This window comes from Podarcis muralis, chromosome 2 (genome assembly GCF_964188315.1).
Source record: "Podarcis muralis chromosome 2, rPodMur119.hap1.1, whole genome shotgun sequence".
NCBI lineage: Eukaryota > Metazoa > Chordata > Lepidosauria > Squamata > Lacertidae > Podarcis > Podarcis muralis.
The window spans coordinates 120,846,256-120,869,751 of NC_135656.1; the positions used below are offsets into that span (position 1 = coordinate 120,846,256).

At 47.3% G+C, this 23,496-nt stretch overlaps 1 protein-coding gene across 1 annotated transcript in view; it reads left to right on the forward strand.

The window, feature by feature from the left end:
* LOC114592448 (alpha-2-macroglobulin-like) overlaps positions 1–22,158 on the forward strand; it is a 63,616-nt gene extending 41,458 nt beyond the window's left edge. The window contains exons 25-36 of the mRNA XM_028720577.2: positions 391–475; positions 3,804–3,960; positions 5,381–5,455; positions 8,721–8,886; positions 10,224–10,456; positions 11,835–12,053; positions 13,430–13,557; positions 16,718–16,808; positions 19,562–19,630; positions 19,783–19,885; positions 21,018–21,059; positions 21,861–22,158. Of these exons, the coding sequence (XP_028576410.2) occupies positions 391–475; positions 3,804–3,960; positions 5,381–5,455; positions 8,721–8,886; positions 10,224–10,456; positions 11,835–12,053; positions 13,430–13,557; positions 16,718–16,808; positions 19,562–19,630; positions 19,783–19,885; positions 21,018–21,059; positions 21,861–21,886 (1,394 nt within the window). The 3' untranslated portion in view covers positions 21,887–22,158. The remainder of the gene's footprint in view (positions 1–390; positions 476–3,803; positions 3,961–5,380; positions 5,456–8,720; positions 8,887–10,223; positions 10,457–11,834; positions 12,054–13,429; positions 13,558–16,717; positions 16,809–19,561; positions 19,631–19,782; positions 19,886–21,017; positions 21,060–21,860) is intronic.
* The last annotated feature ends 1,338 nt before the right edge of the window (positions 22,159–23,496 follow it).

Below are 23,496 nucleotides of genomic sequence, written 5' to 3' on the forward strand. Positions count from 1 at the left end.
AATAACCTTGCGAGGCAGGTGACTTAAAGAAAATGCAATCCGTTGTGAAAATGTAGAGTACTGAAGATAATAAGACTGGAAGAAGAAAAAACAAAAAACCCAAAACTAACAGCACCCGTCCGTTTTCAACTACAGCATTAGTTGTTTCATTTCTAGGGGCCAGATTCATCACGGGGGCTGTGAATTCAGGGCATCATTTGAAGTCAAATAAGCGTAAAGGGGAATGAAAAAGAAAACCATGAAACCTGACCTTTCAAACAGTGCGCAAGACCTTTATTAAGCAATATGTTGCCTTGCCACTTCCTTCCCAACGAGACACCTCCGTTGAAGTTAGGGTGAGATGCAAAGGTATCCCAACAGATGAAATTAAAATTTCACCTTCCATTTTAGGCTACCAGCAGCAGCTGAACTACAAGCACTCTGATGGCTCCTTCAGCACCTTTGGACAAAACAACTGGGAGCCAGGAAACACCTGGTGAGATTGACAGTGCCAGGCTCATAATTTCAGCGGTGTGTGTGTGTGTGTGCGTATGGTGAGATTTGGCAGGATGTCTGAAAAGTTGCAGTAGTGAGGTAGGAAAGCTGTGGAAGGGGGAATCACATCCGGCAACCTTGGGTTTCAGATAGTACATGGGTAGACAAGTGTAAAAAGCCCTGGACACAAATATTCATGGCCCTCTAGTGGTTCATTTACCAGAGGTACAGTCATAACTTGTGTTGCATCTGCTTCATGTTGCATCTTTTCGGGTTACGAACGTGTCAAACCCAGAACTGTTTACTTCCGGGTTTGATGTGTGCTCATGCGCAGAAGCGGCGCTCTAGTTGTGGACTTTTTGGGGTGCAAACAGCACCCCAGAACAGATCGAGTCTGCAACTAGAGGTACCACTGTAATGTATTTTGAGTTAACTCTGGAAGTGTCCATTCGATTCTGATCAAAGAGCGCAATATACCATATTTTTCGCTCCATAGGACGCACCTGTCCATAAGACGCACCTAGTTTTTAGAGGAGAAAAACAAGGAAAAAATATTCTGAACGAAACAGTGGGTGTATGATTTTTGTGGTTCATGCTGTGGCCACAGACATGTGATTTGATGGTGAATTTGGGATGACCCAATGCAAAAATCCTGAGGATCCATGTGGATCTGTGCTTTGTAACCACATTTTTGCGCCATTGTGGCCCCACGCAACAGTGGGTGAGTGATTTTTTTGGTGCAGGCTGTAGCCATGGACATGCTATGCAATCTGATGGTGAATTTGGGGTGACCCAATGCAAAAATCCAGTGGATCCATGGGCTTTTACCTCCCCCCTCCTAGGCAGCACCCTTTATTGCTAGCCTCCCTTATCTCTCTCTCGATCCCTTACCAATCAGCTGCTTCCTTTCAACACCCCCTTCCCTCTTGTTTGCCTTAGTATCTTTTCCTTTGCTGGAGCAGTTTTTTGCTCCTCCTTTTCTTCTAATTTCTCTCCTCATTGCTTTAGTCTTCCTGTCTCCTCTCCTTGCCAGTTCGCTGTCTTTACCTCCCCCCTCCCAGGCAGCCTCCTTTATTGCTACCGACTCTTATCTCTCTCCCTGATCGCTTGCTGATCAGCGGCTTTGTTTCAACACCCACTTTCCTCTTAAAAAAAAAAAAGAGGATTATCTGCTTTTCGCCCCGGGCAATTCAGCTCCAGGGACTACACATTTGCTCCATAAGACGCATAGACATTTCCCCTTACTTTTTGTTGGGATTTCTATCTCACCAGCTGCTCAGCAAGTAGCACTATGGTTGTTTATATCAAGTGAGTGTCTGAGAGCGTGAGACAGGAAGTCTCAGTGCTGTTGGAGGATTGTTGGAAGTTAGTTTCACTTCTGATTGTGATGTTTGTTCTGTGCTGCTGCTCAGAGAGAGCAGACATGCTGGTGGGTTCTCTGTATATATGTACTGGAAATAAAGTAGTTTATAACTACTTGTTAAGGGTATCGGGTGGCTGCTCGAGAGCAATCAGGCAAGATGCCTCACTGGTTTGTTCTAAAGCTTTATTATTCCATGTCTTGCTCATTCACTGGCAGAATCTCAGAGTGGGCGGTCCTTAAATCTTCCCCAGCAGAGCAGTCTCTTGACCCCCAGCCTACGCCTCCCCTCTCTCCGCGCAAGCCTACTGTGCAAGGAAGGCTTGGGTAACGGGGGACCTCCCTCCTCCCCGCTTTGCTCAGGCAAGGTGTCCTGGCACCACCTTGCATCCTCCAAGCCCTGCATCTCCTCCTCACTAGAGGCGTGGCTTCCTTCCTCTGCTGAGGAAGTGCTGCTTCCCACAATCTTTGGGGGCTCTCTGTAATCCACCCGCCCTTTCCCCTCTCGTCCCTGAGCCGATGGCAGTTCCCTGACACTACTGATTGTCTCTTTCTTCTGCAATGAGCTGCCAGAAGAGGAGTGTGCTCCTCTCAGGAGGGAAGGGTCACTTATCACTGGTCTCTCTGGACTGAGGAAGATTTACAGCCAGAGGGTGACCACCAGAGAGACGCCCCGGTGTCTTGGTAAGCTGGTGGCCTTCCTGGGCATTTTCCCAACACTTTTTAGAAAGAAAAAAGTGCGCCTTATGTTGCGAAAAATACGGTATATAAGGAGACTTAGTTTGGTCAGGCAGAGCTCCTGAGAAGGGTGACCAAGAGGATAAAGCAATCCAGAAACCAACCCTTATGAGGAACGCTTGAGGAAGTTTGGTATGTTTAGCCTGGAAAAAAGAGACTGAGAGAAGATAGGATAGCCATCTTCAAATATCTCAAGGGCTGTCACATGGAAGATGGAGCAAGCTCGTTTTATTGTGCTCTGGAGGGTAGGACTCAAACCAATGGCTTCAAGTCCCAAGAAACACTGACTAAACACTAGGTGAAACTTTCTGGCAGTAAGAGCTGTTGGGCAGTGGAATGGACTCCCTCCAAAGGTGGTGGGTGCTCTTTCATTGGCAGTTTTAAAGCAGAGGTTAGATGGCTACCTGCCAGGGATGCTTTAATTGAGATTGCTGCATTGCAGGGGGTTGGACTAGATGACCCTGGGGGTCCCTTCCAATTCTGTGCTTCTTGAAAGCAGTATGCATCTACATTGGCTCCCAGTACGTTTCCCAGCACAATTCAAAGTGTTGGTGCTGACCTTTAAACCCCTAAACGGCCTCGGTCCAGTATACCTGAAGGAGCGTCTCCACCCCCATCATTCAGCCTGGACTCTGAGGTCCAGCTCCGAGGGCCTTCTGGCCGTTCCCTCACTGCGAGAAGTGAGGTTACAGGGAACCAGGCAGAAGGCCTTCTCGGTGGTGGCGCCCACCCTGTGGAATGCCCTCCCACCAGATGTCAAAGAGAACAACAACTACCAGACTTTTAGAAGACATCTGAAGGCAGCCCTGTTTAGGGAAGCTTTTAATGTTTAACAGACCACTGTACAGTGGATGCTCGGGTTGCAAACGTGATCTGTGCAGGATGCACGTTCGCAACCTGCAGCGTTCACAACCCTGCATGTCTGCGCACACGTGGGTTGCGATTCAGCGCTTGTGCGCATGCGTGACTGCCGAAACCCAGAAGTAACCTGTTCCGGTACTTCCTGGTTTTGGCGGTCCATAACCTGAAAAAACACAACCTGAAGCATCTGTAACCCGAGGTATGACTGTATTTTAATACTTGGTTGGAAGCCCAGCCAGATGGGCAGGGTATAAATTATGATGATGATGATGATGATGATGATGATGATGAACAAAAAAAGCATACTGCAGTTTGTGCAACAGGTTTTGTTTGCTTGCTTTGATCGACTCTCCTCTGTGCTCACTTTCAGGCTGACAGCGTTTACACTTGTATCCTTTGCCCGGACCAAGTCCATCATCTTTGTGGAAGAGAAGCACATCACCGACGCTCAGGCCTTTCTGGCTTCCAGGCAGAAAGAGAACGGCTGCTTCCATAGTACTGGGACCCTCCTCAACAACGCCCTGAAGGTACAGAGGGTTGGAGGGAGACTCTATGGTGAAACATCAGCACAATCATAGGGCAAAACTTCTCAGCTTGTTTGGGTTGGCCTATGGGACTTGGAGTTAACTTGGAGAAACTTGTTCTGTTTTGCTGAGTTTTACTTCCATTTTTGGTCCTGAGCCTTCAGGGTGGGGATTGCTCTAGATATTGCTGGAGCGACAATCTTGCAACTTACCATTCCAATAGTTCTGGTGCAGCTTAGCTGCTGCCACAGCAAATAATAATAATAATAATAATAATAATAATAATAATAATAATAATAATAATATCAGTGCCCAGTGCAAGACACTGTGCCTTCTGATGAAAGTGGGCTTTTCCTCCTTTCCCCGCTTCTTCTCGCAAGCGTATCTTTTAAAAAGCCTTTCTCAGTATCAACCAGCTGTGGCCCTGAGATTTGCAGTTGAGGTCTTCAGTCACCAGGAGGTGTTCAGAGGGTGCTGACCCATGGCAGGGCCTGCTCAGTGGTGGTACCCTGTTTGTGGAATTTATTTGTTTCATAAAATGTATATACTGCTTGCTATTGCTGGGAACCGTCTTGTCTTGGGAGACAATGGAAGAATGCGACTTTGGGGTGAAGTCAAACTGCTGGATTGTAAGAAAGAAAGAAAAACACTTCAAAGTAGTTTACAAAAAGAATGGTTTATGCCTTCCTTCCTCTTTACTGAGTTTCATGAGCGGTTGGAAAATGTCCCTGTTTATTCTTGCGTTTGATGGCTGAATGACACTGTTCCTGGCAACTCTTTCTTTCTTTCTTTCTTTCTTTCTTTCTTTCTTTCTTTCTTTCTTTCTTTCTTTCTTTCTTTCATGTTTTTGCCATACTGGGCTCCTTTAGGAGGAAGGGTAGGATATAAAATTCAGCGATCAATAATGAATAATATTTGGAGAGCAGTAGATTGATCTCGCCAAAGAATTGATGCTTTTGAATTATGGTGCTGGAGGAGACTCTTGAGAGTCCCATGGACTGCAAGAAGATCCAACCTCTCCATTCTGAAGGAAATCAGCCCTGAGTGCTCACTGGAAGGACAGATCGTGAAGTTGAGACTCCAATACTTTGGCCACCTCACGAGAAGAGAAAAGACTCCCAGGAAAAGACCCTGATGTTGGGAAAGATGGAGGGCACAAGGAGAAGGGGATGACAGAGGACGAGATGGTTGGACGGTGTTGGCGAAGCTACCAGCATGAGTTTGACCAAACTGCGGGAGGCAGTGGAAGACAGGAGTGCCTGGCATGCTCTGATCCATGGGGTCACGAAGAGTCGGACACGACTAAACGACTAAACAACAACAACAACAGATTGATCTTGGGGTGGGGGGAGTTCCCTGGAAATGGCAAAGGGCTTTCCTGTACCACATGGGGGCTGAGCGGTTCCCATCTTCTTTCTTACAGGGCGGGGTTGATGATGAGATCACTCTGTCTGCTTATATCACCATCGCCTTCCTGGAGATTCATCTGCCTGTCACTGTAAGTAGCCATCTTTTCCCTTCTGCAGTTCATCAGGGATAACCATTCAGGATGGGTAGAGGGTATTATAGCCTGAGATAACTTCCCATGAAGCTAAACACTCCAGCAAAGAACCAATAACCAATCAAGCTCTTATTGGGCCAAAGTCTTGAATCCATTTAGCCTAATTCAGAAAAGATTTTTCCAAAATAATTAGTTGATGGACTCTGCTTTTAAATGTTACCTGTTTTTTAAAAAAAGATAGGTAAAGGGACACCTGACCATTAGGTCCAGTTGTGACCAACTCTGGGCTGCGGCGCTCATCTCGCTTTATTGGCCAAGGGAGCTGGCGTACATGTGGCCAGCAGGACGGTACCTATTTATCTACTTGCACTTTGACGTGCTTTCGAACTGCTACGTTGGCAGGAGCAGGGACCGAACAACGGGAGCTCACCCCGTCGCGGGGATTTGAACTGCCGACCTTCTGATCGGCAAGTCCTAGGCTCTGTGGTTTAACCCACATCGCCACCCGCGTCCCAATAGATAGATGTGGATGTTGCTATTAACCTATTTGGGTTTTTTAAAAACAACATATTGTCGTACCTTGGATCCTGAATGCTGTGTGACTTCAGCATTTTGTTAGTGTTCCGGTTTGTGTCTGATGGCTTCCGGTTGTGTTCCGAGGCTTCCAGTTGCATGCAGGAAGCTCCTGCAGCCAATCAGAAGCTGCGCCTTGGTTGTCCAACGTTTTCAGAAGTCAAATGGAGTTCCAGAATGGATTCCGTTCGACAACCAAGGTACAACTATAGGTAAATTTAAAAACAAACAGGATGTTGGGCAAGATCGGCTCTGTCCTGGTCCAGCATGCTTTTACGAGACCTTTTGAGAGGGTTGTTACTGAAACTGAGCCCAATTCCCTATTCGAGCTCCTTGGCACGCTGAGAGTACAGTAGATATGGCTTGTGAATTTGGCAAGAAAATTAGATTTTCCCCTGTTCCAGTCACACATAGAGAGATGCTTCTAGAGCAGTGTTTCCCAACCAGTGTTCCGCGGCACACTAGTGTGCCGCGGAACGTTGCCTTGTGTTCCGTGGGAGGGAGGCGGGCGAGTCGGGCGGCGAGAGGCGGGGCGGCGGCGGCGAGCACACGCGGGGCGAGCGAGCGAGCTCCCTCCCACATCCCATCGCCGCTCGCTTCGGCCGGCCTACTGGAGGAAGGCGCGAAAACCTCGCGCATGCGCAGGCCTTCCGCCTGCGACAGCCCAGTAGGCCGGCCGAAGCGAGCGGCGATGGGATGTGGGAGGGAGCTCGCTCGCCGCCCCACGTGTGCTCGCCGCCCGACTCGCCCGCCTCCCTCCCACGGCACACCAGCCTACCTCCGTGGGAGGGAGGCGGGCGAGTTGGGTGGCGAGAGGCGGGGCGGCGGCGGCGAGGAGAGGCCGCCCAGCGCGGGGCTCTCGCCGTCTGCCTGCCTGGCTGCCTGCGAGCTCGGCGGGCAGCGCTTCCGCCCGCAGCGCCCGCCTCGCGGCTCTCATTCCCTGCCCCTGCCAAAGCTCACCCAGCCAAGCCGCGCTCTCCTTCCTGCCTCGCTTTGCTGCCTCCTCCCCCCCCACCCCCAAAGCTTGGAGGTTCCCCGGCAGGAAGGAGGGAACTTAATCCTCTCCAAGGGCTGCGGAAAACAGACATGCAAATGGGGGCTTGCCAGCTCTTCAAGCGCCGCCGGCTTTCTTCGGGAATTACCGTCCGCCGAGCCCGGTAACGCTGACAGGCCGAGCCGCGGGGCTTGGCAGCGCAGCCGGCAGAGTGTGGGAAAGGGCGGCCGCCACGCGCCGGGCAAGGCGAGACTCGACGGGGAGGACACCGGCAGCAGCGCCCCCCCCCCAGAAACCCGCTCCGGGCAGGTAATTCACAGAGAGTGGACAGAATGAAGCCTTAAAGGGCTTCAGCCTCCCAGAGTGGCGGGGAATAATAATAATAATAATGATAATAATAAAATTGACAGGGGGTGTTTTTCTAGGTGAGGGGGTGGGGACTGTAATAACAAAAAAATCAGCTCTATATCAACCGCTGTTTTGCAATGAGGAATTGCAAATAAGGAAGATCAAAAGGAGAATGTTTTTTTGGGGGGGGGACTCTCTTCCTCTTCCTCCTCCTCCTCTCGTTCTTGCTCCTCTTCCTGGCAAAAGGGCTGCTGAGACCCCTTCTCTCTTGGGTGCTGGTGGGTGCTGTGACGTTGACGCTGCTGTGGCAAGTGCCTTTACTTAGCAGAGTGCATTCCCCTTTACACAGGAGGGGAGGGGAAAAAATTGAAACTTACACTTTCGTGCGTCCCTCCCGGCGCGACGCTGCGTGCTGACGTCACGGGGCTGTAATGGTGGTGTGCCTCGAGATTTTTTTCATCAAGCAAGTGTGCCTTTGCCCAAAAAAGGTTGGGAAACACTGTTCTAGAGGAGCGTCTCCACCCCCATTGTTCAGCCCGGACACTGAGGTCCAGCTCCGAGGGCCTTCTGGCAGTTTCCTCCCTGTGAGAAGTGAAGCAACAGGGAACCAGGCAGAGGGCCTTCTCGGTAGTGGTGCCCGCCCTGTGGAATGCCCTCCCATCAGATGTCAAGGAGATAAACAACTATCTACTTTTAGAAGACATCTGAAGGCAGCACTGTTTAGGGAAGTTTTTAATGCTTGATGTTTTATTGTGTTTTTAATATTCTGCTGGGAGCCGCACAGAGTGGCTGGGGAAACCCAGCCAGATGAGCGGCATATAAATAGCTGCTGCTGCTGATGATGATGATGATAATGATGATAATGATGAAAGTAATGAAGCGGCTTGTTACACACACCTTGGGTAGAAAAGGTTTCCCATTCTAACCTAACTAATGCAGAGACGACAAAGGTAGCCATGCTTTCTAACTGGGAAGATAGATCCCTCTCACCTTTAGGTCCAAGAGAGAAGTGAGATGAACAGGAGGAAGTTGTAAACAGGATGCAACTTAAGACATTTCAGTATAAACATCGAAGAGGTCGGGAGGTCAGCAGAGAGGTTGAAGTTACAGGGATAGTCTGGGAATCTGGAGGTCTCTTTCTCGTTTCTTTTACCCCACACCAACCCATCTCAGTGTGCTGAGTTGCACCCAAACTTCCAGCGGTTTTGCTGAGACTTTGCTTTTTCCAGCAATATGCTGCCAGAAGGCCTGATCCTGCCACTCAAGCCACCTCCAGTAGCCTCCTGTCAGGTCTCTGGAAATGGCTGCAGTGGCTTGAGGCAAGCTTCTCCTGCTTTCTCTCCCCAGCACGCCGTGGTGCGCAACGCCCTGTTCTGTTTGGAGACGGCGACGCAGGCGAAAGAGATCAACACTTACACCAAAGCCCTGTTGGCTTTTGCCTTTGCCTTGGCTGGGAAAGAGGACAAGAAGCAGGAGATGCTGCGTTTGCTTGATGGGGAAGCTGTGGCAGAAGGTGAGAAGAAGAAGAAGTGTTTGGATTTGATATCCCACTTTATCACTACCCTAAGGAGTCTTAATCTCCTTTCCCTTCCTCCCCCACAACAAACACTCTGTGGGGTGAGTGGGGCTGAGAGACTTCAGAGAAGTGTGACTAGTCCAAGGTCACCCAGCAGCTGCATGTGGAGGAGCGGAGACGCCAACCCGGTTCACCAGATTACGAGTCCACTGCTCTTAACCACTACACCATGCAACATATTTGCCTTCTCCTCATTATGCCCCTTTCTGGTTTCCTGATTGGTGCAGAGCTGGGTTGGGGGGGGGGTCTGTCAACTGCTTCTCCATATAGAAGAAAACTGCATTGCAGAATACGGATACAGTGGTTCCTCGGGTTACAGACGCTTCAGGTTACAGACACCGCTAACCCAGAAATAGTACCTCGGCTTAAGAACTTTGCTTCAGGATGAGAACAGAAATCGTGCTCCGGCGGTGCAGCGGCAGCGGGAGGCCCCATTAGCTAAAGTGGTGCTTCAGGTTAAGAACAGTTTCAGGTTAAGAACGGACCTCCGGAATGAATTAAGTACTTAACCCAAGGTACCATGCTGTATAAAATTTACAGCATGTTATGGTTTAAGAGAAAATCATATGAAAATGATATATCATTGGTATCTAACACCAAGTAAACTGGCAAAAATGTATAAATCTAAACCAAACAAATGTAAAGATAAAGAATGTTCTTTTTGTCATATGTGGTGGTCTTGTAGTAAGGTTAAAGCTTACTGGGAAATGATATATAATGAATTAAGAAGGATGTTCAAAATAACTTATATTTTTTTTAAAAAACAGTAGTTTTTCTTTTGAGAATTATAGGGACAGAACTACCTAAATTGTATAGAAACTTATTCATGTATGCTACTACAAGAATTCAAGAATTCAAGGATTCAAGAATGCTACCTGCTCAAAAATGGAAAGAAACAGAAGTCCCAGCAAAGGAAGAATGGATACAAAAACTTACAGAATACGCAGAAATAGTGAAACTTACCGAAAGAATAAGGAATCAAGATAACAAACTTTTTAAATAAAATAATGGAAATGGTTTATTGAGTATTTACAGATAAATTGTAAACATTAGCAGGATTAGTGTAATAACCTGCAGTTTTATAAGAGTATCTATTTACAGTAGGAAATTAAATGAGCAACTGAGAAACTGAATGAAAATTCAGGCTTATATTAGTTTGATACTTGTTTTAGAAAATGCTTTTGGAGCCACTGGTAAGCCTCGTTTTTTGAAATGCCTGTAGTAGTGCCAGGATCGTCTGACTCGCATGCTAATTAATCTCTCCCTTTCTGAAGCTGATGGCTCTCTTCACTGGCAGCGGCCTGGAAAGCAAGAGGCGGACGCTGACCTTCCATTCCATCGCTTGCCCCGTGCGCCTTCTGCAGAGGTGGAGATGACAGCCTACGTCCTCTTAGCGTATCTGACCAAGCAGCCGGCGCCATCGCAGGAAGACCTGGCGAAATGTGCCCGCATTGTCAAGTGGCTTGTCAAGCAACAGAACCCCACTGGTGGATTCTCTTCTACTCAGGTAAAGTTCCTCCCTCCTTTCCGGGGACCCAGGAGAGGAGGATGTTGGGAGGGACACAGTCGGGCTGTTTTGGTTCATTAGAGACAAGGAGTCCCATCAGGGCAAAAACTCCTCGGAAAGACATAGGCCTAGAGAAAAATAAAGGTCAGAGAAAGTTGACAATGTTGCTCAAGTTTAGGTTATTGGCTCTAGATACAACCTTCTCATACTCCATATTCCCACCATAATTCCCCGTCTTACCATAGTCACATGTTAATTTATCATTAATAGCTATTGTCAGGGAACTGCCATCAGTGCCGGAGGGAGAGAGCAAAAGCCAGAGGGATTCCAGAGAGCGTCCAGGGATCGGGAGGAGCAGCCCATCTTCTGGGGAAGAGAATCAGCGTAGCACCAGTGGAGAAGGGGGGCAGATGGGGGAAGCGGCGAGGCAGTCCCATGACTCCTTGCCTGGGACCAGCGGGGAGAATAGGGGTCCTCCGTTGCCCACGCCCTCCTTGCGCAGAAGGCTTTCGCGCAGAGAGAGTAGGAGGAGACTAGGCGTCAAAGAGCTCCTTCGCTGGAAGAAGTTTAAGAAACGCCCACTGACGGATTCTGCCAGCGATTGAGTCAGCCACGGGTGAGTGGCTGTCCGGACAGAAAAGGTTCACTTCGGCAACCCAGCCAGGTGTTTGCACCCAGCTGGGGAGATAAGCACCGGCTTACGCACAAGCAACCCCCTAGAACCATTACAGCTATATCCCACGAGGGATGTGGGTGGTGCTGTGGGTTAAACCACACAGCCTAGGACTTGTCGATCAGAAGGTCGATTTGAATCCCAGTGACAGGGTGAGCTCCCGTTGCTCGGTCCCTGCTCCTGCCAACCTAGCAGTTCGAAAGCACGTCAAAGTGCAAGTAGATAAATAGGTACCACTCTGGCGGGAAGGTAAACGGCATTTCCGTGTGCTGCCAGAAGCGGCTTAGTCATGCTGGCCACATGACCAGCTGTACGCTGTACGCCGGCTCCCTTGGCCAATAAAGCGAGATGAGCGCTGCAACCCCAGAGTCAGCCACAACTGGACCTAATGGTCAGGGGTCCCTTTACCTTTAGCTATTTCCCACACCTCTTTATACCATTCTTCCATTTTATATTCTGCTTGCCCCTTCCACTTCCACGCTATCATAATGCGTGTAGGGACAGAATAAATTGGTGAGCAAGTCCTTGGATGTTTTTTTTTAAGGAAAGGGAGTTTAACCATGCTGTACTGTATATATAAGTACAGCTGGAGAATGTTGAATCAGGCCCAGTATCTTGGAGCAGGAAGCCCTTCAAAGGGAGGGATGTCCTCTTCCAGAGAAAGACACATGGCTCACACTCCCCTCCCTGTGGTCTCTGTTGCAGGACACTGTGGTGGCGCTCCAGGCCCTCTCTCTGTATGGGGCTTTAACCTACTCCAGAAGCAGCACAGGCACAGACTTGTCTGTGCACTCCGGAGCGAATGCCCTGGGAACTTTCCATGTGGACAACACCAACCACCTGCTTCTTCAGTGCCGATCTCTGCCCCAAGTGCCAGGAGACTACAATGTTGAGGCGACAGGAGATCGCTGTGTCTATATCCAGGTGAGTAAGTGCCCAGGCAGGGTACCTGGGAGAGACAGAACGTGTGATGGTGTCAAGCTTCGAGGAATCGGCTTTCTCCCCAGTGGCAGTAAATCAGAAGATCAAATGAAAGGAACGTCTTACCAGTTAGATTCTTTAATAGTCACAGTGAGAGACAAAGATTGTGTCTCGATAGAATGGCGGTGCTCCCAATTAAGGCTCACTCCCCTCTCCTTCCCAATTAATCTATGTCACTCCTATGTCTTGTAATCTGAGCTTATACCCTCTGTGCTTTCTGTTCTGAGACTGTCTGAGCTGTTCTCCACCTTGAGGGAGGGCAGTGGAGGAATGCTGTCCAACAACTGTGAATCTGTTGACCCTCCCCCCCCCAGTGTTTCTTCTTCTTCTAGCTGTTCCCCATTCAGTATTTCCCAGCTGCCACCTTCTGAACTGTGCCCCTCTGCAAACCACTGTTCCAAATCTACGTTGTCCTCCTATTCCTGGGAAGATTCAGGATCAGGGGGAGGGGGTGGCTCCCACCATTCCTCCTCAATGCAGCCCACCACAGCACGGTCACTGACAGATGGTTTCCAAGCCACCATGTAGTCCCAAGTCATACGAGGGAAGAGAGTTCCTGGCTAAAGCAGAGCGTACCTCTCTGCTTAATTCACCCTTCTACTTTTTTCTTCTTCAACAAAATCATTTTTATTGATTTTCCGATAAAAAACATCCAATTAATATATCCAATCATAATACTCCAATTAAAATAAAAAAAGACCAAATTATAGTCCAGATTAATTTATTAATTTTTTGGAGCTCCCCATGGTCTGGATCTCTGAAGCATATCTCCACATCTCAGTACTACCTCTCCTCGTTGTTTCTGTATTTTCCACATCTCGATTTTAACGCTTTATAATTCTTTGTCCCTGAGTCCAGGATTCTCGATCATGTCAAACATCATATAATTTCATCCCTCGAATACAGCTTTATTAGTATATCTTTTTCCAACTGTCTTTTTATCAGCGCAGCTTGCTCTGGCTCCATTCCAATCCGGGATGTTGTCCAAATCTGTTATCTGAAGTTTAATGGCGCAGCAACTCCCAATCATTTGCTCACCCTTCTACTTTTAAGAACTTTCTGCCACCAGATCATAGAATTGTAGAGTTGCAAGAGATCCCGAGGGTTCTCTGGTCCAACCCTCTGCAATGCAGGAATCTCAACTAAAGCATCTTCAGCATTTAGCTGGGTTTCCTGCATTGAATTAGATGACCCTTGCGGTCCCTTCCCACTCTGCAATTCTATGATCCATGACAGATGACCACCCAACTGTTTAAAAACCTCCAGGGTGTCCTGCTGCCAGAAACGTCTCACATACCTGAGTGTTGTTTCCCTTCCAGACCACCTTGAAGTATAATGTGCATCCGCGCCCAGAGGACTCGCCTTTCAAGCTGGACGTGTACACAGTCCCTGAGTCTTGTGTTGGACCCAAAGCTCACAAAACGTTTGACGTTGCTGTAAATGTCAGGTAATCCCTTCACAAAGCCCGGGCTGGTTAGCTAGCTGCATCTGTACAGGAGCACAGCATCTCTGGTCCTTGGTTCGGTTGATACTGTGCTCTGTTTCTTGAACTGTCTTACAAATTGTTTGATAATCGAGTTGTGTTGTTGTACAGTGGTGCCTCACAAGACGAAATTAATCCGTTCTCCGAGTCTCTTCGTCTTGCGGTTTTTTCGTCTTGCGAAGCACGGCTATTAGCGGCTTAGCGGCTTAGCGGCTATTAACGGCTTAGCGGCTATTAGCGGCTTAGCGGCTTTAAGAAAAAGGAAACAAACTCACAAGAACTCGCAAGACGTTTCGTCTTGCGAAGCAAGCCCATAGGGAAATTCATCTTGCGGAACGACTCAAAAAACGGAAAACTCTTTCGTCTTGCACGTTTTTCGTCTTGCGAGGCATTCGTCTTGCGAGGTACCACTGTACTATGTTCTGGGGTAGCTAGTGGAGTCCTAGCCATTACACAAGGCCAGTTATTCATAAGGATGAAGCATAGTTAAAAAATATCCTTAATAATAAACCAGCCATTTGGAACAGGCCCCATCTAAGCCCCTACAAACACTGTGGGGCAAACCATGGTGGAAATCTATATCTATATCTTTACAATACAGTCATACCTCGGGTTAAATATGCTTCAGGTTGAGCGTTTTCAGGTTACGCTCCATGGCGCCCCGGAAGTAACGGAACGCGTTACTTCCGGGTTTCACCGCTTGCACATGCGCAGACACTCAAAATGACGTCACGCACATGTGCGGAAGTGGCGAAACACGACCCGTGCAGACGCGTCTTATGTTCACTCAGGATGCGAACGGGGTTCCGGAACAGATCCCGTTCGCATCCAGAGGTACCACTGTATATGTACTGTTGGATCGTAAAAAAACCCCCACTAAATGAAACCTCAAAGCCATTTACAAAAATGATAAAATTATCAATTAGAGGAATTAATAATTCCTCTAATTAATTTTACACTTAAAAAGTAAAAATCACATTAAAAACAGATTAATCATCAACTATCTACACATCTACATGGGCTTGTCCAAACAAAAATGTTTTTCTCAAGTGGCAACAAGACTATAATAAAGGCACCTGTCTGATATCAATAGTCGGGGAGTTCCAAAGTTCCAGATATCATTGATATAAAGCTCTCCCACGCCATCCCTTGGAGGGAATATCATAATTAGTTTTAACCATAATTAGGGATGGGGAGAAATATAATTCAGTTTGGATTTAGAGGCATCCAATGGGAAATAACGGTCACTTTTTGAGCCAAATTTTGAACCGAAGCACAACCATCCTTAGGAATTCATCCTTCTCCTAATTTTTGTAATCCGGTGCTTCAGCCAAGTAATGTGTGCAAAACTGCCTGTCGTAGGATAAAATGTGGCTATAAATGCACCATTAGGTCCAATCGTGGACGACTCTGGGGTTGCGATGCTCATCTCGCTCTATAGGCCGAGGGAGGCGGCGTTTGTCCACAGACAGCTTCCGGGTCATGTGTCCAGCATGACTAAGCCGCTTCTGGCGAACCAGAGCAGCGCACGTAAACGCCGTTTACCTTCCCGCCAGACCGGTACCTATTTATCTACTTGCACTTTGACGTGCTTTCGAACTGCTAGGTTGGCAGGAGCAGGGACTGAGCAACGGGAGCTCACCCCATCATGGGGATTCGAACCGCCAACCTTCTGATCGGCAAGCCCTAGGCTCTGTGGTTTAGACCACAGCGCCATCTGCGTCCCTATATATGCATACGTCATTGAAAATAACAAAAGAAAAACACATACAGTCGTACCTTGGTTCTCGAATGGAATCTGTTCTGGAAGTCTGTTCGACTTCCGAAAACGTTCAAAAACCAAGGCACAGCTTCCGATTGGCTGCAGGAGCTTCCTGCACTAAATCAGAAGCCGTGGAAGCTGTGTTGGACGTTCGGCTTCCAAAAAACGTTCACAAACTGGAACACTTCCGGGTTTGTGGCATTCGGGTCACAAGGCATTTGAGAACCAGCGTATGACTGTAATATGAAGGAAAATTGTTTTGCAAAAAAAGTATGCATTAGGAAAGATTGGAATCATAAAATTTTGAGTTGGAAGGGACCCTGAGTCCAACGCTCTGCAATGCAATGCAGGAATATGCAGCTGTCCCATATGGGTATCGAACCTGCAACCTTAGTATTACTGGCACCATGTTGTAACCAACTGAGCTATGCAGGCTGCTCAGGGACCACGAGAATCATCTAGTCCCACTCCCTGAAATGCAGGCATCTTTTGCCCAACGTGGGGCTCGAACTCACAACCTTAAAATTAAGAGTCTCATGCTTCACCCAACTGAGCTATCCTGGACAAGTAGAGCCAGGGGGGGCAGGAAAGATTCCTACCTGAAACCCTGGAGAGACACTGTCCCTTGGTGTAGACAATATTGAGCTAGGTGGACCAATGGTCTGAACTCAGTATAAAACAACTTCCTATAAATAAATAAAATGTGCCTAGTGGGAGATATTCACACTAGAATACTGTAGAATTTTCATGAGGATTTTATTTTTTTTAATTTGCAAGCTGATGTAGAAATGTGGACAACTAAATTGAGGGAAAACAAGAAACTGAAAATGGACATATTCATCCACGCTTAACCATAATAAAAAACATTGAATTTGTAACCTGCCTTAAAAACACACACACAAATGTACAGAAGGCAATTGACATAAAACTGACACACAGGACAAAATGGTGTTCCTTTTTTATCCAATCAACAAGCCCATTATGGAGGTTTCCCTGACAATTGGTGACTTCCGCAAGGACAAACATTTTGTCTCCAGCTGCAACACAGTTGGGTCCCTTGCGTTGCTTTGCTTTGAATGTACCTCTGGTTGCGAACGGGATTCGCCGCTTCTGCGCATGTGTGTGATGTCATTTTGCACATCTGTGCATGCGCAAGCAGCGAAACCCGGAAGTAACCCGTTCCATTACTTCCGGGTTGCTGTGGGACACAACCTGAAAACGTGTAACCTGAAGCAAACGTAACATGAGGTATGGCAGTATTATAAGCCAGATTGGGTGGCTGTGGGAGGTCTGGTGGTCAGGGATGACAAGCATTGGAGTTCTGGCGTGAGAATTCTTTCCTTTCCCGCTTTGATCTCTCAGTTACATTGGCAAGCGGCCGAACTCTAACATGGTGATCATTGATGTGAAGATGCTCTCAGGATTCATCCCGGTAAAATCGACTGTAAGACAGGTAATGGCTATTTGAGTGGCAGTGCCCCCACCCCCAAAACTCCCTTGGCTATGTTGTTGTTGGCACCCGTCTGACTTGAGAGATAATGCAGTGTACCTCTGGGGATGAAGTCAAACAGTTGCATTAGCACAGGGGTCCCCAAACTAAGGTCCGCAGGCCGGATAAGGCCCAAGGGACTCGTTTATCTGGCCTGCGGTGACCCCCGCCACCCGCTGCCGCCACCCGCTCTTACCAGTGCTGCACTGCGTAGCTGCCCACTTCTGGGTCGGAGGAGCACCGGAAATAGCTTGTGCGCATGCGCAAACGTTATTTGCGCATATGCAAGCGTTATTTGCGGTGCACATCTGGGTCGGAGGAGGCCCGTGCACATGCTATTTCCGGTGCTCCTCCGACCCGGAAGTGCGCCGGAAATAGCATGTGTGCACACGTATGGGCACATGCTCCCCTGCCCTCTGGCCCGCCGCACTATCAGCGCTGGAGACACCGGCCGAGGCGTGGTAAGTTTGCTGACTCCTGCCTTAGCAGCACCAAAGTGATCTTCCTGAGGCAGAAGCCTGGGCAGTGTGTATAGAGATCCTGGGCTGCCCAGAAGACAAGAGCCCCTCTTGGCCTCGCTGATGTGGTTCAATGGAAAGCAGAGCAATACGTTTGGCACCAGCTTGGCCGCAGGAGTTGCCTGAAGGGAATTTAATCTTAATTATTTACAATTTTTGTTTAACCCGCAAGAAAGAAGGGCCTTTTCGCTGGCTAGGTTCAATTCTAATCCTTCTAACCTCCTTTGGGGTTGGTTTGTGGGTTTGACAGAAGGAGATAGGATCTGCCCATGTGATGCCCACCTGGTGGAAACTCCAGCTCACATGGCCCTTAACTGTAAAATGTATGATGATCTCCGCCAACAATTTCTAGACCATCTATGTATTCCGACATGGAAACCAGAGACAGAGGTTTTGCACTTCTTATTACAGGGGAGAGACCAGGAGCTCACCAAGACAGTAGCTAAGTTCCTCTATTTGATTTTTTTGTCACCGAAGTACGCTACAGGATCCTGCCCTTGCTGGAAACCTCAGAGATGAGGCGGATTGCTCGCCCCTTCTGCCCTTTGGCAGGTGACTATGCCATTGGGGTGGTGATGAGATTGCACTGGCCTATCTATTCTGACGCGGGGACGCGGGTGGCGCTGTAGGTAAAACCACAGTGCCTAGGACTTGCCGATTGTATGGTTGGCGGTTCGAATCCCCGCGGCGGGGTGAGCTCCCGTCTTTCGGTCCCAGCTCCTGCCCACCTAGCAGTTCGAAAGCACCCTTAAAAGTGCAAGTAGATAAATAGGGACCGCTTACTAGCGGGAAGGTAAACGGCGTTTCCGTGTGCTGCGCTGGCTCGCCAGATGCAGCTTGTCACGCTGGCCACGTGACCCGGAAGTGTCTGCGGACAGTGCTGGCTCCCGGCCTATAGAGTGAGATGAGCGCACAACCCTAGAGTCTGTCAAGACTGGCCCGTACGGGCAGGGGTACCTTTACCTTTTATCTATTCTGAATGTATTCTGAATGTTCTTATGTGATGCCAGTAAAGGGTACTTGACTTGAGTTGCCTGAAGGAGGTGTACTGTTCACTGTCCTCGCAGTGGCCAACCAGATGTCTGTGGGAAATCTGCAAGCAGGATCCAACCACAAGAGCACCCTCCTCTGATGTAGCTTCCAGCAACTGGTATTCAGAAGCATTATTTCCCAAAGCCATGGACACAAAGCATAGCCGTCCTGGCCGGAAGCGCTAACAGTAATCCTTTCACTGACAGGCACCTGATTTCTTTCTTCTTTGGTGATCCCTCGTAGCCGAGTAAGATTGTCTTCCATAAACACGGTTTTAAAAGTGAGTCCGTAAGTGACTGTGGAGGCCAATTCTGGATCCACACGTTCTTCCACAGTGGGGACATAGGTTTCCGGACAGGAAGTGATCACAGTGAGGGTTTGCTAGACATGCCTTCCTCTTAGCACATTTCTCTCCTTCATCCTGACTTCGAGCGTCTTCAAAACCTATGACACCTTTGGTAAAGGCTGTTCTCCAACTGGAGCGCTTGCAGGCCAGTGTTTCCCAGTTGTCGGTGTTTATATGACTTTTTTAAAGATTTGCCTTGAGTCTTTGAACCTCTTTTGTTGACCACCAGCATTACACATTCCATTTTAAAGTTCAGAATAGAGTAGTTGCTTTGGAAGACGATAATCAGGCATCTGCACAACATGACCAGTCCAATGAAGTTGATGTTGAAGAATCATTGCTTCGACACTGGTGATCTTTGCTTCTTCCAGTACACTGGCATTAGTTCACCTGTCTTCCCAAGTGATGTAAACACCTCCTTAAAGACCTATCTATTTAGGCAGGCATTCACAGGCTCACAAGATTCATCACATTGCTCTGTTTCGTTATTTATTGATATTTATCAAATGTTTTATTGATGGCCTCTCTGTTTTTACTTATGTATTTCTTTGTATTTTTTGGATTTGAGTTGAGTGCTGCATTTTGTTGGTGATGTTGATGATGTTGGCATTAGTTCACCTGTCTTGCCAGGTGATGTGTAAAATTGTTTGGAGACACCGTTGATGGAATCTTTCAAGGAGCTGGAGCTTGATTTAGCACTATGTTGAATACAATATTTACACTCCTTGGGGCTTCAGGCAGAAGCAAGGATGGTGGCTTGTCACAATTACTTGGGAATAACAAATCTCTCTCTTCTCCCACCCCCCAATCCCCACCTCCAGCTAATGGCTAAAGCACAGGTCAAGCGGACAGAAGTGAGCACCAGCCACGTCATTTTATATTTGGAGAAGGTGAGTGAGGAGATGGGAAAGCAAGGAATGCATCCTTTGGGGAACGCCAACATCTAGAACCCTCTGCCTGCCTGATGGCACACACTTGCGAGGTCTTGCTTTGCTGGGTGTGTGATGGCTTATAACAGCTTACCCAACCGGCTTGCCCACAGGTGGACAATGTGACCCAGAGCCTATCCTTCACGGTGGAACAGGATGTCCCTGTCCAGCACCTGAAGCCTGCCCTGGTGAAAGTCTACGATTACTATGAAACAGGTAAGAATGGGCTCTGGTGCCACACTCGAGAGCCAGTGTGGTGTAGTGGTTAAGAGCGGTAGTCTCATAATCTGGGGATCCGGGTTCGCATCTCCGCTCCTCCACATGCAGCTGCTGGGTGACCTTGGGCCAGTCACACTTCTTTGAAGTCTCTCAGCCCCACTCACCTCACAGAGTGTTTGTTGTGGGGGAGGAAGGGAAAGGAGAATGTTAGCCACTTTGAGACTCCTTAAAAGGGAGTGAAAGGCAGGATATCAAATCCAAACCTCTTCTCTCTCTTTTGGTACTACAGAACTGCTCAGTATATAGTAGCGTTACAAGCCACCCAAACTCTGAGCAGTGAGAGATTACAGGGGTTCCAACCACTTCTCCAGGGTTCAGTTACCTTGCAATGAAGGCCAACACAGGCTGTGGTTTCTTTAGGATATGTTGTTTTCCCTACACACATATATACAACCTAAGCCTAAGCTGGAGGGGCTCACAACATTAATCCCCCCACCCCCAAAAAATATTACTTCTCCATCACTCATAGCTTGGGATCCAGCACAGAGCAAGCATGTCTCTTGTGTCTCCATCTTCCAGCCAGCTTCCAGCCCAGTTCACAAACACCACACTGGCTATTGTACTCTTACCTAGGTGAAGTCCACCCATTACCCTGGAGGGCATGATCAGTTAGTTGTATCTCTCACAGCCTGCCTCATTCTTTTGGGATGCTGAGGAGGACACTTAAGTGGCCAGCTAAGTCATTGTTTTACAAACAGACTTGTCTGACTAGTTCAGCAATAGAATCCTCTATTAGAGTCTAACTCCCACTGGGTATAGGACCCGAAGATTTGGAAAAGACTCAGACTGACCTTCCAAACCCACAACAGTATTGTCGTCAAGAAGGTTCATCTCGCGCTTCTTAGTTAGCTCTCAAACTGCATTCCCAAAAAACCCTGTAAATCCGCCATGTTGTTGTTGTTTAGTCGTTTAGTCATGTCCAACTCTTCGTGACCCCATGGCCATACAAAAGTAATAGTTCTAAATGTTCTAAAGCCAACCCACCGAAAAAATCCACTAGACCAAAAATCTAGTGCAGGAAGTTGGAGGAGCCAGAGTCTTTCCTGACCATCTTTCCTTGTATTTCCAGGTGACAGTGCCATTGCAAAGTACAGCACCCCCTGCAGTACAGGTAAAGTATGAATAGTGATTGCCTCTCACCAACCCTACATGTGAAGCAGATCGAAGAATAATAATAATAATAATAATAATAATAATAATAATAATAATAATAATATATTTATACCCCACCCATCTGGCTGAGTTTCCCCAGCTACTCTGGGCGACTCCCAATCAAGTGTTAAAAACAGTACAGCGTTACATATTAAAAACTTCCCTGAACAGGGCTGCCTTAAGATGTCTTCTGAATGTCAGGTAATTCTTTATCTCTTTGACATCTGATGGGAGGGCGTTCCACAGGGCGGGCGCCATTACCGAGAAGGCCCTCTGTCTGGTTCCCTGTAGCCTCACTTCTCGCAATGAGGGAACCGCCAGAAGGCCCTCGGCGCTGGATCTGTGTCCGGGCTGAATGATGGGGGTGGAGACGCTCCTTCAAAAGGAGGAAACCACAAAAGGCCTCTCTAGGCCAGCACCCATATTTCTTCTGTGTCCAATCCAGATGCCATTGTGTAGACCCATAGTCAGGACATGATTTAGGGTCCTGCACCAAAATCTCTAACACTGGCAGCTACATCAAACAAAACAGCTGGTGGAATGGAGGACTGGACTCCCATTCTGCAGGATGAGGGGTCCCCAACCTGGGCTGATAGAGTTGGGAGAAGGACATGAAAGGGGGACAAACTGTAAATTCTCTGGCTTATGGGGTGGCTGGTCACCATATGGATGTTCTGTCTCCGACCCCTAAAACATCTTGGGCCATTTCTGGTTGAATGCTTGGCCAAAGGAGATTCTTGTGCTTTCCCCTCCACTGCAGATGACATTAAACAGGGGAATGCGTGAGGAATGAAGCCCATCACCCCCAGTAGACTCTGTTGGCATCTTCCTTCCACCATCAGACGCGTGGACAGAGCAACCAGGACAGCAACACAGAGAGGGAAGCATTTATCCCGACACAGCCAACAAAAATCTTCTCTGCTTTGCTTGCTTATTCCACCATTTGAATAAGTCCTGTATCCACCTTTTCTCATTTTGAGATCCTTTTCTACATCTGCTACTACTTCCCTCTACTGGATGAAAAAGAAAATAAAAGGAATCCATTCATTTCTTTTTAACCTGTCTGGCCTCATATTTTCTTCTGGCCCAAATCCAATACAAAATTAGGGCTTGAGCTACATGTTTAACAGCAAACTCATGTCTTAGGATGATGCTGAATGACTGCAAAGTGTCTCTCTCTCTCTGTGTGTGTGTGTGTGTGTGTGTGTGTGAGAGAGAGAGAGAGAGAGAGAGAGAGAGAGAGAAGGAGGGAGGGAGGGAGGGAGGGAGGCGGGGGATAGAAGGATCTGTCAAATACATTTTTCTCAGGTTCTCATTTTTTTCAATCTTAAATCCAGTTCTCCAGATTTCTGCAGCAGCAACTCACAAATTTTCTTTTACAAACAAATGATCATGAAGGTGTTGGAATGCCAAGAAAATAAGGAGGTGCTCTTTAATGAGCTGTCAAAATGGTATACATCTAAACCAACTTTCCAGGATGCAATCCCTATGGGGTGAAGGGGGTCTTGTCTCTTGAGGAGACAGGGGTCAGCTGAAATTCCCCCGTACCTAGAAGGACCCACAGAGTCCCAGTCAACTTCTTTAATGCCTCCAGCTGAATAAAAAAAGGTGTCCAGATAAAACACACTGAAACACATTGATCTATTATACAATAAAAAAGAAAAAGAAAGGAAGGAAGGAAAAATAGAAAGAAAAAGAATAAAAAAGAACATTCAACAAATCATCTTTTCAAGTACATACAGTAATTTAAGGAATACAAACTGTCATCGTCATTATTATGAACACATATTTCAATATGAGATTCTTTTCACATCACCTTATATTTTTCTCCTTGCGACTCTCACTTTCTTATCTATGTCTAATCTCTGGTTTCATTCCTGTGATTTATTTGATGACTTCCTTCTGCCTCCATGCGGTTCTTAATTTTTTATATCTTAAAATTTCCGCATCCATTTTAACATAGTGGAGAACCGTTCTATTATCTCTGTGGAATTTAGTCTATGCGCAACCAATTGTGATCGTTGGAACTGTATTTCATCATGTAATTTTTAAAAACATCCCATTCTTTTCTGATATTGTCTCCAGATTGATTTCTTATTACTTCTGTTGATTTTGCCAGCTCAAGATACTCACATAATTTTAGGTGCCATTCTTCTTTTGTCAGTATTACATTACTTTTCCAGTACTTTGCTATCAGAATCCTGGCAGCCATAATTGCATAAAGAAATACTCTTTAATTAATTCCTGGGATATTCTTTATAAAGATACCTAATAAAAATAATTCTGGTTTTTTAGGAAATGTGTATTTTAACATTTTCTTCAATTCTTCATAAATTGTGACCCAAAAGGATTTATTTTTTGGACATGTTCACCACATGTGGAAAAGGTTTCCATTT